Source organism: Aristolochia californica, unplaced genomic scaffold (assembly GCF_029961685.1).
Source record: "Aristolochia californica isolate CCGP_79_NKW_82.1479 unplaced genomic scaffold, dmAriCali1.0.hap1 SCAF_13, whole genome shotgun sequence".
Lineage (NCBI taxonomy): Eukaryota > Viridiplantae > Streptophyta > Magnoliopsida > Piperales > Aristolochiaceae > Aristolochia > Aristolochia californica.
This window is the reverse complement of record NW_027181804.1, coordinates 2,708,183-2,721,942: the sequence shown is the minus strand read 5'-3', so window position 1 is coordinate 2,721,942 and position 13,760 is coordinate 2,708,183. Positions and strand designations below refer to the sequence as shown.

The window sequence follows — 13,760 nt, the reverse complement described above, 5'->3', positions numbered from 1 at the left end:
GCATACAGTCTTTCTATACTGAGGACGATGACAAAAGCGGATGAATTGGTAGGTTTTTCTCTTTTTGTCTGTGAGGTTGATAAATAACCACTGCAAAAATTTGAAATCAAAGTTAATTGATTGATGCCTTTGGACGTAAACTACGATTTCGTACAGCGGCATGGAGGAGACTACGTCTAAAACTCAAAATCCAATCTAACACCGGCTTGATAATTCCATGTAATTTATTACGTTGCTAAGATTTACGAAACTGTTTCTCAGCTTGAGACGGAATCGGATGATCCATTCGCAAAAGATCAGAGCTCCATCTGAAAGATAGAGAGATAAGGGTGGAAAATACGATTTTAGTAAGGAAAAAAAAAATTATCTAGAAATCCCAGACCTCCTCCTACGATCTCCGACCTCCACCTCCGACGAGCAACCTCCAATTGGCTTAACCTATTTCCATTCTCCATAATGTAGCTAGTTCAACAACCAGACTATGATTGCAAAAAAAAAAAAAAATCTCCCTTTCTCAGGCATGCAGAAAGAAGAAAGGAGATCGATCCATGATGACTTTATAACAGATATGCAATCTTCTTAGGCAATTATCTCATTTCTTGGTCGACTAAGAAACAACACACCATCTCTTGATCTACAATTGAAGCGTAGGGAAATGGCTACCATATCTTGAATTTATTCTCAAAGACATCTACATTTATTCATAACTAAATTATATAAAATTTATGAAAATATTTTCTAAATTAAGGAAATTTGAATCCTTAATTAAGGATTTGAAATATCATTCCTTTGCCTATAAAAAGGCTTGTATTGACGTAAAATTCCATTTTGATTCAATAAAAATTCTCTTTCTTTCTTTCCGTCCATGGATTTGGCTCCTAGGGTTGAATCAAGTAAAATTAGTTTGTGCCCTTTGTTTCTTCTTTCACATTCGGTTTTATTTTTGATTAAAAATTTTTAATGGTATTAGAGCCAATGGTCTGATTTTAACTTTTTTTTATTCGTTGTACAGTTTTCTCATAATTATTTTGCAATATCTATTATGTTGTTTTTCACTTAAATTGATTTATGCATTAGACAAATCTCTTTATTAAGAGCATTTTGCCTCTTGTTTCATCGAAATCTATTGAAAAATGATTTAGAATTTTGTGTTTTTAGAAACAAATAATGTTTTTATAATCGGTTTTACTTTGCAATGTCATGATTTTATATTTAAACGGAAGCATCCGTATGAAAGAAGACTCAAATACGAGTATTTAACCTCTTGTTTTGTCAAAATCTAGCAACAAATAATGGTGCAATTACAAATTAAAGTCTTTGATTTATTTTTTTGCATCGAGAGGAAGACGACAAGCCAACGTGGCTTGCCTAAAAGCCTATTGGCTCATCCATTCGGTTAAAAAAATGGGTCTGGCACTGGAACTGCGAGAAGACCCGATACGATGGTACCGGGTCCGCAATGCATTATCGTGCGTTTGTCAAATGCACGGGGTCAGTTCCAACTTGAGGATATGTCACACAATCTGATGCACAATTCCGGATCCATGATGGAAAACTGATATAGATTTTGCCTAACACATCGCATCCGCCTTTAGTATTTGCATCGCGTTCTACCTCTCAAATTTGGATCTGATGCACGATTCAAATAGAGGATCCAACCCATTCCACTATCCATTTACTGTTTTTTGTTTGTTTTTTTTGCTTTTTTACCCAAAAAGAACCAATTTTGGAGCAAACAAAACAAGTCATATTTCCCACTTTTTTCATTTATTTATTTTAAAAAATTTCATCATTATTTTCTAAAAAAAAATCTTATAATTATTATTTTAAAAAAAGAGGAAGAATTGAGAAGATATTTATTTATTAAATTATTAGGGAGGTATTTTTTTTTAGTATTAGGAATAGAGGTTGTGTGACAGATACAATCTCATATCCTAAATCATTTTCAAATAGCATATTAATATATTTTTCATACATTATCTCTCATTATTTCATCTAATTTTTATCACATTATTTGCTTGTATAAACTTTTTTTTACAAGATGGATATAGGAAGTGCTAGTCAGATGACCATTTCATCCAGATTTACTCCATCCCATATAACACTTTATCGCACCATCAACAACCCCAAGCACAAAAAAACTCCCCATCACAAGATGGAGGTTCTCTCCTACAACACATCAAGTTGTATATCCTCTTACCCCCAGTACAACTTCAAGGGTAATGTTAAGAGATAAAATTATTTTTGAAATTAAATTCGGCATTAAATTATATAATAATTTAGGAAAATACCTTAAATTAAATTATGTAATAATTTAGGAAATTAATGACAAATCAATCTTTAGAATAATATCTTGATTAATTTTTTTGTTTCTAAATTAAGGAAATTTGAATTCTTAATGAAGGATTTGAATTATCTTTTTTTAGCCTATAAATAGGCTTATATTGATGTAAAATTTTAGATTCAATAAAAATTCTTACTCTCTATTTCCGGGATATGCTCTTAGGACTGACCATATAAAATTTGTTTTTGCCTTTTGTTCCTTTCATCTTCAATTTCATTTTTGCTTAAAAAATTTCCAAGTTCGAGGAGAAATATCTCTTCCACAAATCACGCAATCAAATGAAATCAATCAAGAAAGATTAGCTCCTAAAATCTCTCAATCAAAGGAAGTCAATCAAGGAAGAATAATCAAGATCCAACAATCAAAGCAATCAAGTGACAAAGAAAGGGAAGAAACATCAACTCACATCTCTCTAGAAACCAAAGAAAAGAAAGGCACCTTGGAAGACAACCAAGATACACCTAGATGTGTGTCATTCTTTATCTTTTTTGAGCTTTTGGAAAGCTATATAATGGCTCCTATGTATCATTCATCACTCATTCAATACACAAGCTCTCTCTTCTTGTTGTATGTGTTGGTTTCTTTCAGGGTCAACAATCCTATAGCCTACAGGGTGATCCATGCTCCTCGTACTAGGAGTCCACACTAGTCCCTACTTTGAGATCCTTATTTTTTAAAACAAGAAGGGTCCTAAATTATGGCTTCCAGATCACATCCAACTTCTTCGTTTATTTAAATTCGCCACGCTTCCTCTCCCATTAAGGAAGCAAAATTGTTTACTATTGTATAGTTATAATTTAAGACACTTGTCGAAATTTTGGCAACATCTCTATACACCTCTGATGTTATACCAGCATAATTTTTTGACGTGCATGCACATACTTGTCACTAGAGAATAGTGCATAATAGTCAACAAAGTATGAGGTATATCATTCAAGGAAATTATAGACATGCATCTGAAATACATCAATAATTGTTTAAACAAATTTTTTTAGTCCCCAAGTATCCTACTAGAAAATTCAAAAATGGTATACTTGTGCATTTTGTTTATCAGAATGCACAAAACTAAAATATATGTTACAATCTCTTGAGCAAGGCAATCACATTCCAATCAAACTATTTAAGTCAATAACATGAGATACAATGTCACTAGTGAAAATTTGTTAAACTATAAAGAACAAAAAACCCATTCTAGATGTCAAGATGGTGATATTAAGGGCACAATCAATCAACTCTATCTTCCTACACCAACATGACTCTCTATTCTAATTCTGCGACAATTCCAGCTAAAGTTTGGTCAAGTGTTACATATTTTATGGATGATAATATAAATTAGCCCATATTATGAATTATTACTTGTTGTAATTATGCTTTTGTTAAAGTATATGTTCGTATTATGCATATCAGTAGTTTCATATTATTCTCGATATTACTTTCATATTGTACTTCAAAATAATCCGATATTATGTTGTTTATTAGTTAATATTATGCTAATCTTAATTTCACATTTTTTCCCTCAAATTGTGTTTCTATAAGGTTTATATTATGCATACGTATTATTTTCATTTTAGGTTCACATTATGCTTATATTATACTCATTTTGATTTTCAATTAAGTTCATATTATTATTAAATCAAGCTTAGAAAAACTTTGGGTCCTATAACTCTTCCCTCATTTACTAAACCCAAGAACTAAAAGGAAAAAAAGGACACTAATTCATCTTGCAACATAAAAAGAAAAAGAAAAATCATGTGCTCAATCCAATCATATTCTCCCTCCTTAATGATGGGGAAAATATCTCTTTGTTACATGACATATTCCATAGCACTTCAATATTTTAAAATAAAATGAAGAATATAAACCATGAGCATATATGATATCATGAATATACATAGAATATATCTAATATCAGCAAAAAAAAAAAATATAAAGCAAAGGTTAGGGTTACAGTTAGGGTTTAGAGTCAAAGTTTTGGGGTTTAAGATTTAGAGTTTAAGGTTGTGATTAGGGTTATGATTTAGGGTTAGTGTTAGGGCTTGGGTTTCGGTTGAGAGATAGGGTTAGGGTTGTGTTAGTGTTAGGGCTTGGGTTTCGGTTGAGAGATAGGGTTAGGGTTGTGTTAGTGTTAGGGTTTGGGTTTAGAGTTTGGTTTAGGGTCAAGGTTTCTATTTATTTTCTATTTATGTACCACTTAAGTGATAGACGATGAAAGTTAAAAATACCTTCATTACTTGAAATATGGGAGAGAGAGAGAGAGAGAGAGAGAGAGAGAGAGAGGTTTGAAAACTGCAATAGTGAATTCAGAAATTTGCTACAATAAGGCAGCCACCAAATTGTGTACGTGCATGGGTATTTCCGGTTGTTTTATAACAGCAGCAACAGTCAGAGAGATTACATTTTAGCAATGAATCCAAGGCTGAGAGGACTCGATTCCTTCCATATCAACCTCATATTTAAGAAAATTAAAGCTTGATTCACACACACTTCTAATCCCTGTCGTCTTCTCTCCATTACAGCTCTTTATCATGTCACCTGGACCTCTCCCCTGCCTGTCTTCTGCATTGTCGAAGGGAACTCCTCCACGTCGAATACCGAATTGTGCTTCGAGTTCTCGAACCTCTCCCCGTCTCCCCAAAGAGCGTACGCCTCCTCGCCGTGGATCGCATCGTCTCCGGCCTGCATGTCGTCTTCGGAGAGGCGAAGGGGCACTATCAGTCTTATCAGCAAGCAGATCAAGCTGGTCATGATGACGTTGAGCGTGACAATGAAGAGAATCCCCCCCAATTGAAGACCCATTTGGCGGAATCCGGCAGAGGTCCTGCCGGTTTGTAGGCCGTAAGCCAGGCCGATGAACTTAGGGCTGTCGCCGTAAAAGAGGCGGTTGAGCCTTGGCTCGGCGAATAAGCCGGTGAGAATGCCGCCGAGACTGCCGGCGACGGCGTGGGTGTGAAACACCGCCAAGGTGTCGTCCACCTGCATCAGGAACTTGATCTTCTTGTGTAGGACCATCATGGTGTACCATGGGATGCTTCCTGACATCACGCCCATGATTATAGCTGCCCAACCTTGCACCAGTCCTGATCTCACAGACAACCCATTTTCCAAATTCCTCAATCTCAGCTCAAAGGCTATCAAAATCGTTTAAAATGGTTATTTACGTTTCATTTTACCTGCAGCTGGAGTAATGCAAACCAGGCCGGTGATCATGCCCTGAACAGCACCGATGACGGACGGCTTGCCGAAGTAGAGGATGTCGAGAAAGAGCCAGACAAGGAGACTGGTGGCGGCGCAGACGTGAGTGTTGATAACCGCCAAAGAGGCGTCAATATTGGCAAAATAAGGATCTCCGCCGTTGAATCCAGACCAGCCCATCCACAGAAGGCCGGCGCCGGCGAGCATGAGAAGGATATTGTTCGGCGGGAACCTCTCCCTATCCTTATTCAGTCTTGGACCTACCTGTTTGATTTTATTCAACAGATGTATCAGAGAATGAATCGAAGAGTTTATTTGAACCGGACAGATCTAGCCTTAGACCCCACCGGTCCGTCTCCATCATGCACGTGTAGAGTCTTTCGGGCTCCTTACCCAGTAAGCCGCCGTGAATCCGGCGACGCCCGACGAGAGGTGGATGACGTACCCGCCGGAGTAGTCCATGACTCCTGCCTGGTACAGGAACCCGTCCGGACACCAGAGACTGAAAGCTCCGATGGTGTAAGAGAAAGTAAGCCATAACGGAACAAACAGCATCCAAGCATGGAAGTTCATCCTCCCCAGGAGAGCTCCGGCTATGAGGATCAACGTGATGGCTGCAAAACAGAACTGGAAAAACACCATGGTGGCGGTTGGAAACATGCCAGCAAAAGCCTGGTCGAGGAGGAATTTCTGGTCAAGGGCGACATCGGGGCGGCCCCAGAAGAGGACCAGCTTCTTTCCGAAAGACATTTGGTAACCCCACCCCATCCAGCAAACGAGAACAGCGGCGAAGGCGTAAAGGGCCATGAACGCCGAGTTGACGGCCCACTTCTTCTTCACGATGGACCCGTACAGGATGACCAACCCTGGCACGCTCTGTAGACCAACTAGCGTCGCTGCCACCATCTGCCATGCGTTGTCTCCTTTGTTCATCCATTCGGGGCTTGCTTCGGACACGGCGAGATTAGAAGGAAGAGGGAAAAAGGGCGGCGGCGTAGCCATTGTTAAACAGAAGAGAGAAAACAGAGGTGGTAATGGCAGCGGTGGCGCCTACTCTCAAAATGTTCTTCGATAAACTCTTCTCTAATGAAGGTATTCACGATCTGTTGCTGTTTTATATATAGTAGAAAATTTGCCGTTATTTGATCTCGTTTATGACATTTCTTTTCTGTTCGTTCTGGGCCAGGGCCGGCGAACTCTGTTCCATGCTAATTCATCAATTTTTGGCCCTTTTCGTGCGACCATTAAACATTTTTTAAGCAACTAGACCCTAATCCGTGTAAATTTCTCGACACCCAAGGGCTCACTGAGCTGCCAATTTCTGCATCGAAGTCTTGTCCTCTTCACAGTTTCGGCGGAATCTTCAACGCCCTACAGCGATGGAATCCAAAAGTTCCTTAGGTTTACCACCTCAATTGATACCAACAATGCTTCTCAGTCTCTTTTAACTCAAGTAACTGTCAAATGGATGCCTTTTGCTGAAACGGTTTCAGAAACTCTTCACAGTTTGGCTGAACGGATTGTCGTCGTGCTTTCTTACAAAGCAAGCGCCTTGAACCTGGAGTTTTATAATACTGATGGTGTCTGCTCTTACCATTTGCTTAACGTCTCTGACAGTTGTTCCAAGAAGCATGAACGACCGTCTCAGACGAGATCTTAAAGCATTAAATAATTAAGAAGTACTCTACAGAATTATTCAATATTCATATTAGAGCCTCTTGGGAAGGCGTCCGATCGGAAGCTATTAGGATGACAAATTCTTCCCCCGTGACGTTTCTCAAGTGGGTCAGATCAGATCAGTTTCATCGCTTTCCTCCGCTCACCCTCTTAAATTTTCAGATATTTCTTTTTTTATTTCTTCTCCCTAAACTATCTAAAAAAAAAAAAAAAAACCTCAGTCAGTGTAGCTCTTGATTGGAACCACTAAGTTCGGATTACATCTTGGTACTTCTGCTATGCATTATTCTTCTGATTACAGAATAGAGAGTGGTTAACTCTACGCAAACCACCTCATGAGCGGCCCGAGAGCAGGTACAATCTCCGGCGTCCCTGGAGGATAAATATCCGGCGGTGTCGTCGGTGGGGGATCAATTTCCGGCGGTGTAATCGGTGGGGGGTCAATTTCGGGCGGCGGCGTGCACGGTGGAGGCAAAATCTCCGGCGGCGTCTTAGGCGGCGGAAAAATACCAGGTGGTGGCGGTCTCGGGGGCACAATTTCCGGTGTCTCTGGTGGCACAACATCGGGCGGTGAAGGAATCGACGGTATAGGAGACTCTGGTCCATGGCCGGGAATCGGAGTTGGAGGTATGGGGTTACGGACAGTTTCCGGCTGTGTTTGAATACCCGGGATCTCATCGGGGGCGGTTTCCAACAGGGACCATCGTATCTCCGGCGGCGATATTTCAGGGACCTCCGGTGGACTCGTCGCTAGTCGGAGTGGGTGAGATGGACTACCTGACCGGGAGAGTGAGAGGAAGTTGGCGCTTCGGTGGTGACCGTTGTTCTTGCACGATGAAACTGGCACCCATCGTGACAAACAAGACTCTGAAATAGAATACAGAGGCATCGATCTTGTCAGCCGATTGAGGGTTAAGGAAGTGGAAGACATTTTATTTCATGATCGCTCTTTCATTTTCTTTTCCCCGCATGCAGGGCCGCTTCGATCTTCAAATTCTTTTACGTTTTACAAAGGAAACAGGAGGGATTTGTTAGCTTGACACGTGTTCACACGTGTCATTTTCAAGTGCCATGTGGCTAGTAAGTAGGGAGCGGTTGTGATTTTTTCTTTTCAACGTGTTTTTCTTGGTTACATTTCTCTCCAAAACCAATCTAATTCACTAGATACACTCCAAAAGGAGTGGAGAGCGGAAATGATAAATAATTTTTTAAAAAAACAAATTAGACTATGCATATTACAAGGTTCCTTGACGGCACTAGGACCAATTTGGGTCAAGTCGTCACCCAATTCTAGAGGAGACTCAAAAGTGTATTTAGCCCCTACTTAATCTGACCTAAGAGTAGCTTCAAGCTTAGTCAAGTTCGAACTTGTATATGTTCAAGTTCTAAAAGTAGCATCAAGCCTAGTCAAACTCGAACCTTGATTTGAATACTTCGAGCTTGAGTTCAACTTTGAGCTTAAAATTGAAATCAAACTTGAATCCAAATTTTTTAACTAAGTTTGAGCCTAAGCTCGAGCTGGGTTAGAACTCTAACCTATGTTTAAAAATTCAAAAAATAAAAAAATAAAAAATAACTAAAAAAAATATTATGATGACGTTAATACTATTGAACTGCAAGGTATCACAGAGGAATCCAAGACGACTTTGCAAAAGAAAGAGTTAGGTGGTTCCGATCCACCCCTGGTCTACTTAGGTAAGGTACTTGGTTTTTCGCACTTAACAGACCGGTCAATTGGATTGTATTGGCTAAACGTTTGACACATATTATTGTAAAATAACCATATTAATAGACCTAAAAGAAATATCAAACACATCCATCAATAATACTTATTTCATTGACAAATAGCAACATTAGATATTGAATGACCCAAAAAAACTGAACAATAGATCGTCCTAAAGGTTTGAGGTAAATAAAAACGACTATCAATTAACTAAAGAGGAAATTGACGAGAGATAATTAAAGTAATGGGTATTTTTGTAAAAAAATCTATGCTAACTAGTGACTCACGAGCCAACAAACTGAACTTGGCTTGTTATACTAAACAAACCTTATTACAAGTTTGAACTCGAGCAATGCTCAAACAATTTGCTAGCCAGTTTAGCTTGGTGCCACTCCTAATCTGACCCATTTCCTCTTTAATCCGAAGTCAGGGTAGCCTCAACTCATTTAACCATAATAAAAAAACATACAACAGTCATTAACTTAAATAATGGAGCAGAATTTCAGATTATCCGATTTTATACCATGGAAAATAAAGTAAATGAACTCAACAGAAAGCAATTAGATCAACTTGTCTCTCCATTTTATATTGACAACACACATATTATCTATATATTATGTAGGCGAGTCTACAATCTTGTAGATCCACACTTTCCATCTCAAATGGCCAGGGGTGCATGAATCTCATGCAAGTCAGCATAAAGAGGGAGACAGAAAACCATTGACCAAAGCAAAACACAAGCAGTAACAAGAAATATGAAAAGAGGAACAGATTGGGAGAAATGCAAAGAGTAAACATGCTCAAGATGCTGCTTCAGGCGGCTTAGTAACCTCCCGAAGCTGCACAGAGTTCTTCAAACAGAGATCAAACCCATAATGTGGGTATCGCTCGTACCAAGTGTCTTGCTGAACGTGCGTGTCCCAGTGTTCACCGCTGCTACTCTTTCCATATTTGTGCACCCACCCAGATCCATTGTGGCCTTCACCCCATGTCCGGTTCCACCGCTCACCGTGCTTTCCTTCCCACCATGCCTCTCCTTGCTTCACGCCATGAGCATTCGTATCGAAGTTCTCGTCCCATTTGTCTCCCCATTTTGCCCATCCATCTCCCTCCCAACGCTCAGCCCATTTGTCTGTATATTTAATGCTTCCGCCTTGGCCATCGTATCTCTCACCCCACCTGTGAGGGAAATAGAGCAGGAAACGGTGACAACAAGATATGGATGAGATATCGGTATCATTCATCAAACAATTCAATCTCAAGGTTTTTGGGAACAATAGGAAATTAGAGCAACATGGACAAAGTAGATTTTTAAGATGACTAAAGTAAGTTGGGGACGTGACTTGGATCAGAGTGACCGGATCAGAAAAGGAATCCTATTGCATGGATGGGGGTGAGTCTAATGATCCCTATTCTATTCCACCATCATTCATTACAGGATCGTTTCTTCATATAAAATAATCAAAATGTTCTTCATTAGAATTTTAATTACAGAAGAGGGATAATTAAGTACCTTTCATGCCAAACGTGAGCATGACCAGCCTCCAGAGGCGTATTGTGATCAATTGTGCACCACTTGTGAGCCCACTTTTCAGCTTGGCCCGACTGATCATAGTGTTCCCACCACTGCTCTTGCCACTGATCACCCTTACCATTATTCCCCCACTTGTCAGCAGTTTTCTCTATGTGGACAAGGCCACTCTCGAGGTCCTGCAGAAGTTTGGAAAGACACTATAAGTCGCAATTGTAATTACATTTCTATGAAAGCACCAAGAAGAATAAGGGCACCTGCCACATGGATTCCTTCCAAAATTCACGCCACACATTTCCTGCTGAATCTCGACCAGATTTCTCTGAACCAAGCTCTTTATACTCATACTGGTCAGCAGCATCCCAATACTTCTCTTCCCATTCTACCGCTTCATCAGCACTTACTCCCCTGATCAATGTCCATTTGCAAACAACTCCATCTTGCCTTGTCTCAATACCTGTCTCTTTCCACCATCTTGTACCATCTAGTTTCACTCCCGATGATGACTGTTCACCACTATTTTGAAGAGCTTGAACTGCTTCTGCAGCATGGCTTGAGAAAAGCACATCGACTTCTGTTTCTTCTGACGGCACAGAAAATTCCAAGTTTGATTTGGTTGAATCTCTTATCTCAACTTCCATTAAGGATTGAAGAGGAGGGAGAGGTGGATCATGAGTTTCTGATAAGGTAGTCTCCAGAGGAAGCAGTAAGAAGTCTAAGGACTGTTCTTTCTCCATTACAGGGTATGCAGGATTTGGATTTGGCATTGGTTTAGATGATGCTTTCAAGCTGTTGATATTATCTGAACTTTGAACAGTGTCTGCTGGAGGTGACCACGACCAGAAGTCAGGACCAGGCGTTCCTAGTCCTGAAGATCCTGACCAGGTTACAGATGAACCTGAACCACCTACTCCTGGATAATTCAAGGGTCAAGCACAAAAGTGACATTCAACATCAGTCCTCTGAAACAATATTGGATTTCTCAACATAATTAATTATATGAATTGGACATATATTACTGAAATAATATTTTTCCAAGAGACAAAGCTCTATGAAGTTGTCATTGGCCGCAACATAGGAATCAATTGGTGATAGGTTTACTTAATGCCCATTAAGAAAGAAAAACAGAAGACCTTTTATACTGCACGAGCAGTATAATGTGTATCAGACAACCCATCAAATCAAATGATCAATTAAAAAAAAATGGAATGAACTCAATGTCCCTTCCCAAATGTTTGTAATTATTGATAAAGGAGGAGCAGTATCTATGTATGTCATGTTAAACATTAAGATGTATTCATGGTTAATTTCTTTTGTCATTTTTGTTTTTTACTTTGAAACCCTTATTTGCCCAGCCATGTTTAAGGGAAAACTTGTTATTATGTAATATATTTTCAGCACATGATATAAGTTAAAGAGAAGGGCTTCACCTAAGGTAGAGGAGGCACTTCTATTATGAGTTTAAGTTCATACTTCTTTCTTCTCTCCCTTGTTTTCTCTCCTTCCCTCCCCTCTTTTTATCTCTTCTTCTTCTCACTTCTTCCACCTTCAATCTTCTACTCTAAATAATTTGTTAATAGATTAAACCCCTAGAACTTTACATGCCAATAGCATAGAGAAAGTAAACACCATCCTTCTTCCAAATACTGTAGCATCTGTAGACTTGTCACCTGGAAAGGGGAAACACAAAAGAATGGAAAGAAGCAGAATAATGAATATAAGATCTATTGACCACACACATTTCACTAACATTAGGCCCCTTTTAACATTTTTTTACCCAATATTTCAACGAACCACAAACAATTAGGCTCCTTTTCCAATGTTACATACATGGTCAGAAGAGAACAAAGGGCGCTCCCCCGTCCCACAAGCAGGGAGGACTGAAGAATTACGTAAAGAGGAAACAAGAAATTTGAATATCAACCCAGCTATTAGAGTATGAAATCGGTAAAGTGCAGAACCAAGCAACCAAGCTGCTCCCTATGGCCAATCAGCTCGGTGAAAGTTAATCGACTACTATCATAAAGACTTTTTCTCGTTGCCACATTCCTACAAACAAATTTCAAGCAATGTGAATAAGCCAAGAAAACAGCCCAGACAATTTGGTGAAAAAAGTATATAAAAAAAGAGAAAGCAACTAGCGTCTATTATCTAAAAGAAACAGCAAACATTAAAAAAACAGAAAAGGGTGAGTATCTAAAAGAAACACCAAACATTTGATTGAGTTAAAACTCTGCAGTACCTTGAGTAACTCCACCATCTGCAGTACCTTGAGCAACTCCACCATCGCTATCGGTCTTTGAAGTTTCAGCTCCCACGTCAGGGTCCACCGCCGGTGCCTCAGGCTTCTCCTTGAGGATAGCTCTAGCAGCTGCAATAGCAGCAGCAGCACGATCTATGACCTGCAACCGCTGAACCCGGTCGCGATCTTCCTTGGGAACTTCAAGAAGTTTCTCGAACTGTTGAGTCTTCCTCTCCACTGCCTTCGGGTCGTCGCTTTCCTCTTCCCCACTTCCGTGGACGTTCTTTGCAATTCTCTGAAACTCCTTTTCCTGCTTCTCCCGCTCCACGGCAGTCTTCCACATGTCCAGGTAAGATTCGCCATTGGAGGCCTTAACTAGGGTGAAATAGGACTTGCCTCTGAGACGATGGTGAATTATTCCAAGAGAGGGTAGAGTAGAGGGTCTGCGGTTGCGAGAGGGAAGAGGACCGCGAAAGTTAGCGCGGGCAGAGCCGCTGCTAAAATTCGGAGCAGCCATGACAACGAAAGAGAGTTCCAAATTCACAGACAGTGGAGAGCTTCTTTAATGGAAAGTATCTCAATAATGCTGCTACTTGCTTAGAACGGAAGGAAAGTTATGATGCTTCAGAGAAGAAGACAGGAATCAATAAAGACGGAGAAGAAACTTTTAAAGAGGAAAATGGATCTCGAGGAGGGAGGCGTCGTCACGAGGCTGGTAACGGGTTTTGTCAGTCAATCTCTTGATGTGTCTGTGATTTGCACGAATCGCGCCAAAGGCCGCCGGGATAGAGAATCTCTGCGACAAAAAGCAAATGGGTCTGGAGAAATCATCTTCAGTAAAACAGGTACAGGCCTCAATCTGATCATATCGAAATATCTCTCATTCGGAGATGAATTATTGGATGGGGATCAGCTCCCACGAGACTATTGTTAATTAAATAAATACTTAGCTTTATAATATCAAAATATTTAATCAAATTATTATTTTACAATATCTAAATTCTCACTCTTAAATTAGTAATTAAATATAATATTAACTATCATCAATTTA

The 13,760-nt window shown here is 39.7% G+C and overlaps 3 protein-coding genes across 3 annotated transcripts; all 3 read right to left on the bottom strand.

The window, feature by feature from the left end:
- Positions 1–4,801: 4,801 nt before the first annotated feature.
- Positions 4,802–6,538, bottom strand: LOC137948480 (ammonium transporter 2 member 5-like). The gene is made up of 3 exons (XM_068794563.1): positions 5,930–6,538; positions 5,515–5,800; positions 4,802–5,421 (listed from the first exon to the last, which is right to left on the bottom strand). The coding sequence occupies exons 1-3, from the start codon at positions 6,536–6,538 to the stop codon at positions 4,868–4,870; spliced, it is 1,449 nt and encodes a 482-aa protein (XP_068650664.1). The 3' UTR covers positions 4,802–4,867.
- A 994-nt stretch (positions 6,539–7,532) lies between these two features.
- On the bottom strand, positions 7,533–8,102 carry LOC137948479 (protein TRACHEARY ELEMENT DIFFERENTIATION-RELATED 7A-like). The gene has a single exon (XM_068794562.1). The coding sequence runs from the start codon at positions 8,100–8,102 to the stop codon at positions 7,533–7,535; it is 570 nt and encodes a 189-aa protein (XP_068650663.1).
- Positions 8,103–9,454: 1,352 nt separating this feature from the next.
- LOC137947775 (protein LIKE EARLY STARVATION, chloroplastic) lies at positions 9,455–13,529 on the bottom strand. The gene is made up of 4 exons (XM_068793540.1): positions 12,710–13,529; positions 10,725–11,380; positions 10,450–10,646; positions 9,455–10,115 (listed from the first exon to the last, which is right to left on the bottom strand). The coding sequence occupies exons 1-4, from the start codon at positions 13,224–13,226 to the stop codon at positions 9,737–9,739; spliced, it is 1,749 nt and encodes a 582-aa protein (XP_068649641.1). The 5' UTR covers positions 13,227–13,529; the 3' UTR covers positions 9,455–9,736.
- Between the last annotated feature and the right edge of the window lie 231 nt (positions 13,530–13,760).